The 14,004-nt window shown below is 34.6% G+C and overlaps 1 protein-coding gene and 1 non-coding gene across 2 annotated transcripts in view; both read right to left on the bottom strand.

The window, feature by feature from the left end:
* Positions 1-2: 2 nt before the first annotated feature.
* Positions 3-121, bottom strand: LOC144453869 (5S ribosomal RNA). The gene has a single exon (XR_013482445.1). It is a non-coding gene; the product is annotated as a 5S ribosomal RNA (ribosomal RNA).
* Positions 122-847: 726 nt separating this feature from the next.
* LOC144449170 (xanthine dehydrogenase/oxidase-like) overlaps positions 848-14,004 on the bottom strand; it is a 32,902-nt gene continuing 19,745 nt past the window's right edge. Inside the window, exons 21-32 of the mRNA XM_078139664.1 lie at positions 13,763-13,896; positions 12,405-12,579; positions 11,669-11,860; positions 8,891-9,039; positions 8,361-8,442; positions 7,864-8,088; positions 6,898-6,972; positions 6,322-6,374; positions 5,539-5,719; positions 5,064-5,252; positions 3,475-3,642; positions 848-1,796 (exon numbers count right to left, since the gene is read on the bottom strand). Of these exons, the coding sequence (XP_077995790.1) occupies positions 1,746-1,796; positions 3,475-3,642; positions 5,064-5,252; positions 5,539-5,719; positions 6,322-6,374; positions 6,898-6,972; positions 7,864-8,088; positions 8,361-8,442; positions 8,891-9,039; positions 11,669-11,860; positions 12,405-12,579; positions 13,763-13,896 (1,674 nt within the window). The 3' untranslated portion in view covers positions 848-1,745. The remainder of the gene's footprint in view (positions 1,797-3,474; positions 3,643-5,063; positions 5,253-5,538; positions 5,720-6,321; positions 6,375-6,897; positions 6,973-7,863; positions 8,089-8,360; positions 8,443-8,890; positions 9,040-11,668; positions 11,861-12,404; positions 12,580-13,762; positions 13,897-14,004) is intronic.

Genomic DNA, 14,004 nt, shown 5'->3' on the forward strand with positions numbered 1-14,004 from the left:
AATGCCTACGGCACGTGGTATTCCCAGGCGGTCTCCCATCCAAGTACTAACCACGCCCGACGCAGCTTAACTTCGGTGATCGGACGAGAACCGGTGTTTTCTACGTAGTATGGCCGTAGACAAACAAGATTGGTGAAAGTTCGGTGTTTATACTAAAAGTCGTATACACTGTCATAGTCTAGTTCCCGACGAAGTAGTGACGTTGACTTCATTTGGCTCACAGTCGCTTGTAAACTGTTATTCCTTTCCTAAATGGTTTTATTCTTGTCTATGACGGTCCTAATACAGAACAATGACGTTATTATAGGGATTGGCGATATTTCTTATAAAATCGGTAGCGATGTCATACCCCCTACATATGCATGACATTGCTAGATCGGAGTGACACCTGGTGAGCAATCGAAACGAACCAAAGTATAATTGCTACCTGAACTACTTGGTTAAAGTTAAGGACGCTACATATGGCACACACATTACCATGAAACCACATTACAAATTGTGTTTTATTTAATATTTCCTAGTTGACTTTAAAATATTTGACTTTGTCATTGTGATTGATCTCATGTCTTTGAAAAATATTTTAATAATGCTTTTATACTAAACTACATAAGACTTTCAAGATTACACTAAAGTACAGTCATCAGCTTTTTACATTCCAATTATTATGAATAAGATAAAAAAAAAAAACTATCCATATGGAACTTGCATTCACTTTAAATCTGGTTACTTTTCATTCACACAAACTTTAAGATGAAAAGCAAATTTGTATGTAGTCCTCCATTTCATCTACGGTTGATGCAGGTTGCAACAGCAATGGATAGTGTAACAAATTGGGGGGGGGGGGGGGGTTAACCTCTACTGTTAACGTCACCCTCCTTCAATGTTACTCTCTCTCTCTCCACTCTGTACACGGGATCGACTTGGACTTTTAGGGAATTAGCTCAAACTACACACAATGTTCATGGTTAACCTGGATCATTTAGAAGTTGCCACGGAGCAGATCGAAGCTCCTTGTCTAGGCCTAGCTGTTGCCTTCAGCTCTAGCTTCCAAAGAATGAATCCATCATTAAATTCTTATTAAACATAAAATATACAATACTCAAATGATTGGGTGATAAAATAATCAGCACCATAAATGACTAAAACGGAAGTATTGCTGTCGTCTTAATTCAATGCAAATGATTTTGACAAATATGAAAACTAGCCAAACAATGTGATCACGTCATTGTTCTTCCAACTGTCTGTAATCAGTCATTATTTGACACTGTTGATCTTATAATAACTTAATGTTGTCATCTTAGAAGAATACTATTCGCGATATGCAAACATTTGTTCTAAGTATTAATTCATGACAGCTGAGAGTTCACGGTGACCTAGCAAAACATCAAAACTTAGCGAATATTAAAAAGTTGTATTCTGTCATCCGTAACAATAGCATCATGGCAGGATATGTCTCCATATATTTTTATATCCATCACCATCATCATTGAAGATTATTAATATCAAAATATAAACCATAAATCTTATTCATTGATTCAATTTATATTCCAGACTATTTCTTGTCATGCTATCGATGACTTCTATTCATACTTCTTGCATAGTTCCTCTCTTCTTGTCTGTCAGACTACCACATCGAAGACCAGAGTTTTCTTCTTTCGCATTTTCTCCTTCCTCTGCTTCTCACATTATTGTTTTTGTGATTTGATAACTTGAATCTGACTTTGTGGGTATCATGGCATGTCACATTAAATTCGTACAAACCATGGCATAAATGTACCAGGTTTAGCAGCAGGAAACTACAAGAGAAAAATATTGCCAATGGCATTGTAGCACAACTGTACAGTTTTTAAAAATGTTTATCTACATGCTGATCCATGCTAGGTATAGGTGTTCATTTGCTGAATGATTATCCCGTTGTCTATATCCAGCCATGTTGTTATCTTTGCAACATACGCGATCATAATGGGTGTGGTCTTGTTGTCAGGCATATTTGCATACACTTTTTGAATGTTTGTTCACTTGTCTATGAATCCCTGTTGTTATCTTTGTGAAAGACACCACCGATTGGCTCTTGCTATGGTCATGGTTGCTAGGGATATTTTCATACATTTTGTACTAGCCTACCACACGTTATTTTGCAAAATATGCTGGCATTTGGTTGTTGCTCAGGGCGTGGTCTTGGTTGCTAGGGCCAATTGTGTCAAAATGTTTTGAACAAAATCTGCAGAATAACATTTTTAGAAACACCTCACCAAATTTCAGTCTCATTGACCAAGTACTTTTTGAGATATGTCATTGATCAAAGTTCACATTTTTACACCTAATTATTTGCATATCACTGATGAGATCATTATATGCTTCATATTCCTTTATCTGTACATCCAATTAAATTTCAGCCCAATCTGCTCAGTGGTTTTGGAAGTAAACATTTTTTACCAAAGAGACATTTTTAGACCTAATTTGCATATTACTAATGGAATCAAGTCATGAACAAATCTCAATCTACACACTAAGAATGTTCCCACCAAATTTCAGAACAATCTGCCCAGTAGTTTTGTGACCAAAAATGAAACACATACCTGTGATGTGATCATTTTGTTATGAACAATTTCCCAACTAGACACCAAAAGTAATGTCCCCACCAAATACCAAGGTAATCGGTCTGGCAGTTTTTGAGTTAAAGTCACCCACCCACTCACCCACCCACCCACACAAAAACTAACACACAGACGGACAGACACCGCACCATGTCTACCGCACTACTGAACCTTATCAGATGTGCTAAAATGCAAACAGAGAAAGGTCTTTTCAAAGTGCATGTGGATCAACTACAACTGAGAGTCGGACGTCGACAATATCCATTAAAGTTATTTTTAAATGATCTACTTGAACCCAGAAACTTGTTTGTTACAATAAATTATTCATCTCACTTCTAGCCGGCTTCATTTTACAACAATTAACAAAGTGTAATTCATTTTTTCAGTACTTCACCAAATCTATATATTCAACATCAAACTATGTACAGTAGTATATACTTGGGCAGGAAAGTGGGCAGGAAATAATTCAATGTCTGAAAAGTACCAAATCTAGCATACTGATAAATAGTTGCAACACAGGGATTTGCTTTTTACCAAACTACACACATTTTATCTGACCAAAACATATATTATTAATCCTCTTTCTCCCAAGGGGGTATTATTGTAAACAAGTTATTACTTGTTAACAAAAAGAGAATTAATTTGTAATGAGCTTATCACTATACCTTCAGTTCATATTTAATCAAAATTTCTCATTTTCATAATTGTGTGTTCTTATTAAGGGTGGAAAGTAGTCAAATGTACTACCTTCTGAAATTATTTCTCAAGTGTATAAAATAATCATTCAATGAGATAGAAACTATCAATATTTCATATGACACTTCCATTAACTGGGTTTCACAACTTAGTCCTAAATCTAAAGAAATTCATGCCTTACCTTTTCTGTGAACTGGTCCTGACATGCCATGCGGATTCTTTCCGAAGTGGCTGGACTGTCAAGTCTGAATATTCCTGTTATACCTGCATCCGCTCTTGCTGATGTGATAGCATCCTTAATGGCAAAGAATACTGCAGAAGCCAAGAAGAGAGGTGGTTCTCCAACAGCCTGTAGAATAAACAAAATAGGTATTGAAATTTATAAATGCTAGTAAAGTTTTAAGCCATCATTTGGCTGTTGCTAGGTGAGCTTGGTCTGTTGCTAGGCATATTTGCATACATTTTTGAAATCTTTATTCATTACCTACCCATCCCTGTTGTTATCTTTGTAATGTGCATCAACATTTCACTGTATGCTAAGGGAATTTTCATAATTGCTTTGGCCAGTTTGATCCAATGTTTTGAACAATATCTGCAGAATAACCCTGCAGAAACATCCCCACCAAGATTCAGCCCAATTCACCATGCAGTTTTCAAGATATATGTCTTTGACCAAAATTGAGATCTTTAGACTTAATTTGCATATCGCCGATGGGATCGTCATGTTGTGAATACACATTCATCTTCACATCCCAAGATGATATCCCCATTAAATTTCAGCCCAATCTTCTTACGACCGGTAGTTTTGAAATTATAAATGTTTGACAAAAAAGACTCATTTTAAGCCCTAATTTGCATATCATATGCAATCATCATGTCATGAACAGTTTTTAACCTAAACACCCCTAACTAGGTTCCCACTACATTTCAGACCGATCTGCCCAGTAGTTTTGGAGTTTAAGTTTTGGACCAAAAACCACATTTTTGGATCCAATCCTACATCTGAGTCAAGATCACTTTGATTTCAATAATTTCCCAACTAGGCACCCAAGGTAATATACCCACCAAATATCATGGCTATCAGTCTATCTTTTTTTGACTTTTAAGTTGTTTACACACACACATACTTTGCCATGCCTCCTATAGCACTACTGAATCAGTTCAGTTGTGGTAAAAAAAATTGTGTCATTGCATCACTTCAGACAAAATGTCCTGACCAGAAACAATTTTTTTGGCCAAATGCTAGATAACGTTAACATACTCACACTCACTTACAGTGCCTATATTGAAACTGTCCTTTTAGAAAGTATGACAGGTTTTTATTTCCTAATGTTGGACTATGGTATTATGAATACAGGAAAGAAACCTGTCCTATTTTTGAAAACAGTTGTTTGGGGAATGTCTTCACAAAATGTTGGCTTGCTACACATTCGAAGTGTTGAGACACCGACCCAGTATTGAAAATGAGCCTTTAAGGTGAAGTTCATTTTAGGGTATGAACCAGTGTCACAATTCACGTTCCTATTCCAGCCTCATTACTCCGAGCAAAGCCAAGTCTTGTCAAATCTTCTTAGCCCCTACATGATCATTCTCCCACCAATCATCCACTAAGTTTCCAAACTCACATTCAACAACCAAACATGGCAAAGGCCATCAACTCAAGTATCTCAAGTATAACTCCAACTAGTATTGTTCCCAAATTAGCATTTGCAAGTCCATAACATGATCACACACATGCATGCAAAACAAATGCAAAGAATATACACTCACCTTGGATGAATAGATAGCTCTTTCATTTGGACAGTTACTGAGAAGAGAGACATTAAACTCTGTAGGAACATCTCCAAAGCCAGGTATTTTATACATGCCTGGACCTCTAGTCAGTAAAACACCATTTGGAGACCAACGATGATCCTCAATTGTAAACATGCCATAACCTTGCATGTATGCACCTTCAATCTGAATATCAAAAATAGAGACAACAGGAACAGGATGTGCTTATGCAACAACGGTTAAATTATCATCTGTTATAACTTTAAGGATGTGCACTCTCATTGCAATTTAGACTACTGATTTCACATATTTTAAACCCTTGTTGTATGACATTTGTCTTTGGGTTAAACTGTAGAGTGAAAATATTTTTTACTGCCATACAAAAATTGCCAACAAATAAAACATCCACTGCAAAGGTACATTTCTAACATCGCCCTCTACACCTCAATTCAAAGGTAAGTTTTAAACATACCTGTCCGATGTCAATAGCAGGATTTAAGCTTTGACCAAGATCCATGACAATGTCAGTACGTATGACATGGTGATCACCAGTTAAACAATCAATCTCTACTTCTGAACAACCTACACCAACAGTAAAATAACTGAATGGGTTGCCTGAGTTGGTTTCCCAATTGTAGCTAATATCAGGAGTCCTAGGGTAGCAAAAACAGGACATACTTTATAAATACCTGAACACTGCCCTCTGTAGACAGCTTTCAAACTCCCAATCTTTGCTTCAGGTACTTGAAATGTTGTTACCTGGACACTAACTAACTGTGAAATCTTTTGTTAACTACAATGAGATGTAAGACTCTTTAGGCTAAATTAAAACGAAAATTGTTTTTCTGAATGCCCAACCGACCCTGGCAGAAGCTGCCAACACTAAAACAATTGTTGATGCTCAAAAAGGTCAAAGTGGTGACAATTTACTTCTATTTCCATGTAAACAACATTTTTGGCCAAAGTATCTTGTGTCATTTATTCATAATCCCATGCCTGAAACCCCAGATCTTTTAAGACTGTAAGTTGTCTGGATATTGTTTCCATCTACTTCACATATCAGAAGTATTGCAACCAATGAGTATCTTGTCTTAGGGTTGAAGCAATTTCTCAACAAAAAAAGTGAAATAAAATAAAATAAAATTTTTGACCTACCTACCCTATTTTCTGAAGTCATGTTATTGGAAACAAACATTTTTTTTTATTTTTGCCTTAGTTAGTATATCTAGTGTTCAATTGACAATTAATGACTCACTTATAAAATCCTGTTGCTGATAGGCTAACTCTGTCCATGTGGGCAGCTTGCACCTGAAATAAACAGATGATTAATTATTGTCAATGACTGTATATTCCTTGCATTCTGTATTCAATCGGTAATCCCAAATTCATGTTATGTACATAGCTACTTGCGATTACTTAGGTCCCATTAGTATATAGCCAAATATGACTTTTTAATTTACATTTTGTTTTTGCATATATTTCATATTTTGATGTTTGTGTGAGTGGTGGTTTTGTCTTGTTTTACAGTATAATAATAAAGGACTTGATTCTAGATGTAACAAATTGTAGATAATTCCTAGCATTAGTATGTAATATCTGTTATTACTCTCTCTCTCTCTCTCTCTATACTCTTTGAACTGAACAGCTCACAGCTTAACCCCTTCACTCCAAGGTCTTGAGTATAACTATTAAAAATAAAATCCTGTGGATGGACTGGACTGTTCTCATGAAAACTTGTTGACTTGGCAAAAGAAAGAATTAAATCATATCTGAAGACCATCCTAGCAGGTTAGATAAATATTAGCAGCAAAATCATTGAAATATACCTTACCCAGTCTTCCCAGCTTCCTTTAGGATTTGCTGACATGAAAGGTTCCAATCTCTCCAGGATGACTTCACAAGCTCTCTGTGTGAAATTACATCAAAAACAGGGGATATTTAAATGACCTAAGATCTATCTTTCCATTCTATGAATGTATGTAATTTGGCTCTAAACTTATTTTTTAGCTTCTTCAACTGAAAGTGTTTGTGCCAAAATAAATCAGCGTAATAATGGGAATCACTTTTACAGGTAAATTCTGCATAACAAACAGGCAATAACAAAGACACAACTGTTTGCAAGAGCTTTCTAACTTTTACAATGATCTACTATTGTTCCTGTTCAGCACCATAGAACATTACGTTGTATTGGATTTTGGCGCGATACAAATTCTTTTGATTGATTGATTGATTGATATGAGTCAGAGTTTGATCTAAAACAAAGTTGAGCGAAAATGTGAAAAAAATGTCTTTCAGCTAAAAAAAAATTGAATATTAAAATACATACATTCACTGTAGTCATGGTGTATGTACATTATATATCCTGTCGACATACGTGTTATGGAAAATAGAGCTAATAGCATTGCAGCACACCTAACTTCATTATATGAAAGGCACTTTGTCATTGCAATACATGTAAGTCTGATTATCATGGTTTCTATGGAGTTCAGAAATTGGAGTTTATATTCAACATGTAAGTCATGTTAAGCTTTTGCCATGGACATGGTCTTGATTCTGCTCCTTTCTTATTCATGCTTTGAATTACTTGTATTCCTTTATATACATGCACTTTAAAACAAATCCGAGGGGCATCCTCACAAAATAGTCAATTTCATACCAATCTACCTAATATTATTTGGTAATATTTGGAAAATGTAATGAAATTTGCACACCAAATATGATCATCTTTCATGCCACAATTTCCCATCTACCCACCAATCAAAAAACCCGTCCCAACCAATCATAACAGTTATGTTACCTTTACTGCCCCTCCATTCAAATCTGATGAGACACTAGCACCAGTGGACGTAGTATTTGGTACAGTGTTTGTACTAGTTTCACTAATATATATTTTACTAGTAGGAATCTTCAATGCTCTGCTGGCAACCTGAATCATCTTGGTATGCAAACCTTGTCCCATTTCTGTCCCTCCATGTGCCAAAAGTACCGAGCCATCTGTGTATACATGCACCAATGCACCCGCCTGAAATGTTAAAAAGGCACAAGCTGGGTTTGTGAACCTTTTACTCAAACAAATATATTTTGGTTAATTATTATACTATAATGTTAATGCCAATGTTTGCTAAATGCTCTCCCTCAGTCATTACTTTACCAGCGTATGCAAATCTCACCTTCCAGGTATCTATAAGTATAATACCATATACATATTCTAAATGTCCTCTGTAATGTGACATTAAGTCTCGTCCTGAAATACTTATTCCTAGCGACTATTGTTAGAAAAATGTGTAAACTTACCTGATTAAGAAGTGTACACGTGAATGAAATACCATGTTTTACTGGAATGATTGCAATGCCTCTCTTCGTCCAACGATTCTCACTGCAAAATATTCAACATATAATTTCCATACTTGATATCATTAGTTTAACATTCAAACTCTTGTTTAGTTTTGTTTGAATAATTTCGTTTACTCTGTAGTTCTCAACAAAAGTTAATTTCATCAATCAAAAGTGCACTAAAGATTTGTTCTGAATATTTCCGGCCAGCTTGGAAGTTGCAAGTTACAGGTTTGAGCCACTGCATTTGTTTCTGAATGACTAAAGTCCTCGCTGAAGATTTGAACCAGGATTGTGGCCCAATTTTGAACATTAAATCTAATGGTTAGTGAAATGAACAGAAACAAACAAATATCATGGTTTTGACAAGGTGCCAGATCTCAGCCATTTGTCCCTAACTTGCAAATATATCAAATTCTGTTTCTGTGCAAGACATGGGAACATTTTGTGAAATGAACATTTACAGAAAAAATACTTAGTCTCTGTCATACCTGTTGAATATGTCCACTTGTCGACGTCTTCTTAGATAATCACTTTTTTCTAAACAGTCTTGCCAACATCTGTGTAGTGTGTTGTTTAAGATCACAGGTTGATTGAAGTGTGTCAGATCACCCTCATTATACATGTTGATTTCACGTATCTTGAAAATTTAATATTGAAAGGAAAGATTTGAATGAACATGAAAATCAGAATATCATGTTGAACATCTTTATCATATATATGGTTAAACAAAACAACCAATGTGACTCCTTCATGTCTCAAGGCTCACCCCCATTGCCAAGCAATGTACATTATAAGCAGAACTGTGTGAAAATGTGTATGATTTAGCAGAAAATTTCATGCTTACACGAGAGCAAAAGTGACATGCAACCTGTCAGTTAAAAGCAAATCATGCAACCATAAGGAAGTGCACGAACATATCTCAGGGTACAGCGAGCATGTAATTGATTGATCAATCAATCGATCTATCTATCAATTGATTGATTTACTGTTTGATTTATTATTTGGTGGCATGATTGATTGATTGATTGATTGATTGATTGATTGAATGGTTAATTTTTTCAGTGAAATAAAACTTATTTTGTGTGTGATATTACTGCTCAGTTGACTCATTGATTTTTAGGTGATATAAATCTTTTTTCTTCCTTTCTTCCAAGGAGGCTACTTTTCTATCTGAAATTCACTCTATTGACTAAATAAAGACTCCATTCTTCTCCTCTTATCCAAAATAAAACACCCATGAACTTATAATTGTCAACAGATCGTTACATTAACACTTTGCTTTAACTCTTATGTTCTGGGAGATTATCACACTCATTCTTGCATTAATTTTTTCTTTGTTAGTGCATTTTTGGGGGGTTTGTCCAGTGTGATAATGACCCAGTAGATAAGGGATAAAGCAAATTTCATGGTAACTGATCCCTGCTAATTATGAGATTAGGGGTGTTTTAATTTCGACAAGATGTCTTTAATTAGAGAATAAAGAGAGAATTATATGTAACTGAAAGAGAGAAAAGTAGCCAGGGAAAGAAGAAAAAAACTTTTATATCATCACAAAAATTGAGTCAATTGATCAATATTACACACAAAATAAGTTTTATTTCACCACAAAAATTAACTATTCAATCGATCAATCATTCATTCACTCAACCAAATAATAATAAATAAATAAATCAATTAATCAATCAATCGATCAATCAATCAACCTGGCCTCAGAGGCTCATTATTAAATGTATAACTAATAAGCTGTGTTGACTTTCAAATTGTGAAATTATACCCCTTTGGTGTATACAAGTGTTCTTCTGTACACTTTATATATATATATATAGTTTTGGTAGTACTGGAACTCTTATATATATATATAGTTTTGGTAGTACTGGAACTCTTTCTTGGTTGTAACTCAGAGTTTCACGCATAGTGCGATCATCATGTTGTCTGATGATCGCACTATGCGTAAAACTCCGAGTTACAACCAAGAAAGAGTTCCAGTACTACCAAAACTATTACGCTCTGCCACTGCGGTATAGAGCACTGTCTTAGCAGATTGATACTCACAAGACAATAGCTAAAATTGCATTGCAGCAGTAACCTAACATTATATATACAATATAATATGCTTCCCATCTTTGGATTACAAAGTTGAATTGGCACAAGCTGAGTTTACAAACGTTTCACTCATATATATTGTCTGACGATCGCACTATGCGTGAAACTCCGAGTTACAACCAAGAAAGAGTTCCAGTACTACCAAAACTATATATATATATATAAGAGTTCCAGTACTACCAAAACTATATATATATATATATATATATATATATATATATATATATATATATATATATATATATATATATATATATATATATACATATATATATATATATATACATCTTATATATATGTGTATATATGTGTGTACACACACACACACATATTGATTTCACAATCACCATGCTGTTTTAGTATTGAAAGGATGAATTTGAATAAACAAGTAATATATGCTATACAACAAATTTTACTAAAAGAGAAGCACCTTACACTATATAAATATGGTGCTCTAACTCCATCATTCTGCAGGTAATTCAATATACTCAGGTATATGACTGTTTAGAATTCAATGTTGATAAGGTGTAACATTCAAAATGTTATGTAGATTTCAACAAATAATCATATGATCGACCACTGTTTCTACACACAGTAAGGTTCTCTCTCATGATTCTTTGCACTCTCAGGCTGGAAAAATCAATATTCTTCTCACTAAATTTTACAATTCATGGGTAAGCAATTGATATTTCACTTGTCAATCAAACATTTTCTATTTGTTTTTCAGAATACCAGATAAAATAGATGTTCTCTGGACCATTGTGAATGAGAATCATTAAAGACAATAGCTAAAATTGCATTGCAGCAGTAACCTAACATTATATATACAATATAATATGCTTCCCATCTTAGGATTACAAAGTTGAATTGGCACAAGCTCAGTTTACAAACGTTTCACTCATGTGAAAATAATTTCATAAAATCTTGATTAAATTATTCTAGTAGAATGTTAATTTTGACACACGCCTTCTATGACATTACACTTGTCTTCTGGCATTGCTTAATAGAACAGTTGATTGCATAGTAGGAATTTCTTTTCTTCTTTTTGTATGAGTACTATGAATACTATAATGAGTACCTTTGAATTTTTACAAACCCCCCCCCCTTATTTTTTAAACTCAGCTTGTACCCTTCAATATTCATCCACATGATATGTCCAATACCTTTTGCTGTGTAACACCGCACCTTATAGCGATATCAGTAATCCAGTTCTCTGCAAACAATAATCCCTGTGGTGCCCCAAAGCCACGAAATGCTGTATTGGATGGAATGTTTGTTTTACAAACATATCCTGTGACCTTTATATTTGGTATCTTGTATGCATTATCTGAGTGAAAGAGAGCACGGTCCATTATCTGTGAATGGAAGAAAAAACAGTAATTTAACACATTAAATCAAATTGGATTTTAGCCTGTACATGATCTAAGTTTCAACTTTTGAAAACAGAAATAATTGAGATTATATTACACATTCCCTAAAAAGACTGCTCATTAAAAAAAAAAGAATCTTTCTTTAGCACTTCCTCTCTTCATTATAAGCTAAACTAACAATTGCTATTCATAGTTACACATGATAATAGTCATAATAATTGAACCAAAATGTTTGATTTTTTGGCCTAACTAGGTACAGTTATATGAAGCGTGAGGAGCAGAGTATGGCATCGACCAAGAACTCAAATGTTCATTATTTTTATGATGCATCCAGGCAGTAATATTCTATTTCATGTACAGATGACAGTGTATGGACATAGCAGTTGTATTCTGTAACATTCAAAACAGTGAGGGCATGCATACACTTATCAAAACAACTCTGAGGAGAAAATATGATAATTAATAGTAGCTTAATATCTTTGAACAGTTCTGATGGTGACAGAATGTTACATCACAATGATAAACATACTGCAATAGAGCGATCCTCAGTATTTCCAGCATTGTTGTATAGTTTGACTTCAAGTGCCTGAATTTGTCCATTGTTTCCAAAACCAACTTTATATCTGGACATGAAAGGATGTCTTGTTCCAGACGTACACATATCCTCATCACGGTCTAACATACATCGTACTGATTGACAAACCCTGTTTTAATAATTAAGATCAAATCGCCCAATGTTAAAGCTTTGGTGCAAATATATTAAGGTTCAGTGTATGTAATTTCAGAAATATGTTATTACAGGAGATTTTATCTTAGCTTGCAAATGCTGTTTAACAATGTATCAAGATCAGTGAGACTGGTCACCTGGTTTCATGTTGAGATAGACACATTATACAGCTACAGAACACTGTGTAAGGCATGTTTGTGTGTTATCTTTATAGTATCTAAGACCATTGGTGGTCTGAAATTGTATCTATCTCAACATGAAACCATGTGCTCAGTCTCACCTCAGACGGTTAAACATAATTGTTTGGTGGTCTGCGGTCTCAGAGAACTTGATATTGTTGTTTAACAGCATTTGCAAGCTAAGATGAAATCTCCTGTGACAACATTTGGCAGCAATTTGGGAATAACATGCATCATACTGGTTGACCACCCTGTTCAAATCTCCGAAATGTTACAGTGAAATTGGTGCCTAGATGTCCACATGGAGTTGCAATACATTTAAATGCTTTATTTCATGTAGATTAAATGTAGCAAAAAATGCAATCTTGCTATTGAAGTGTGGCATATGCACTTTCTTGAATGTTGATTTCTGCATGAACTGTATGGTATTTTGAAATTATCGGTATAAGGTACTGTAACAGTATAATTATGGTGTGAATTTCATAAATATAAACTAAGACCACATTAAAATGTCCCAATTTTCCTTTCAAATGTTAGCTGCACCTTTTCACCCAGTAGTCTCCTTGTTCAATGAAGTGATTGGTTTGAGAACTGTTGATTTCTGTGTTCTAGCTATAACTCTGTCTTTTGGTAGTCACTATTATATTGTTTTGTTGTAAAATACTTTGGAACTGAAAGAAGTCATTTTAGTTGAGATATTGCAGAAAAATAGTAGACGACAAATCCAATTTGGGAGATTCTGCATTTGAATGTTTTGGCCACAAATTTTACTTCAACATTTTCTTGATTAATTGTAGGAATCTAATTTCCAAATAAGTCATCAAAAGTAACATTCCCATATAGTAATACCACAGTCAACATATTTTTACTATCTATTTCCTTAAGGCATTCATACAGTCCCTCTGCCATTGATAAACACTACTGAACCCAATCATCAATCAGATTGTACTGAACCTTAAGAATGTTCTACAAACAGCTTACTTGTATGCTGCAACAGCTACTATTGTGGAATATATACAACATTTGATTTCTTTCCCTCCAAAACCTCCTCCCATTCTTTTCACTTTACACACAATTCGATTTTCTGGCACTCCCAAGGCTTTTGCTGCAAGTTTCTGAATCGTAATTGATAAAAAACATGGCATTAAGTCAGATATAAAGGACAAATGGCAAAGGGGGAGGCGGAACGATATTTGAGAATCTGCATCCAGTTTTCTCCATAT

The sequence above is a fragment of the Glandiceps talaboti genome, chromosome 2 (genome assembly GCF_964340395.1).
Source record: "Glandiceps talaboti chromosome 2, keGlaTala1.1, whole genome shotgun sequence".
In the NCBI taxonomy this organism is placed as follows: domain Eukaryota; kingdom Metazoa; phylum Hemichordata; class Enteropneusta; family Spengelidae; genus Glandiceps; species Glandiceps talaboti.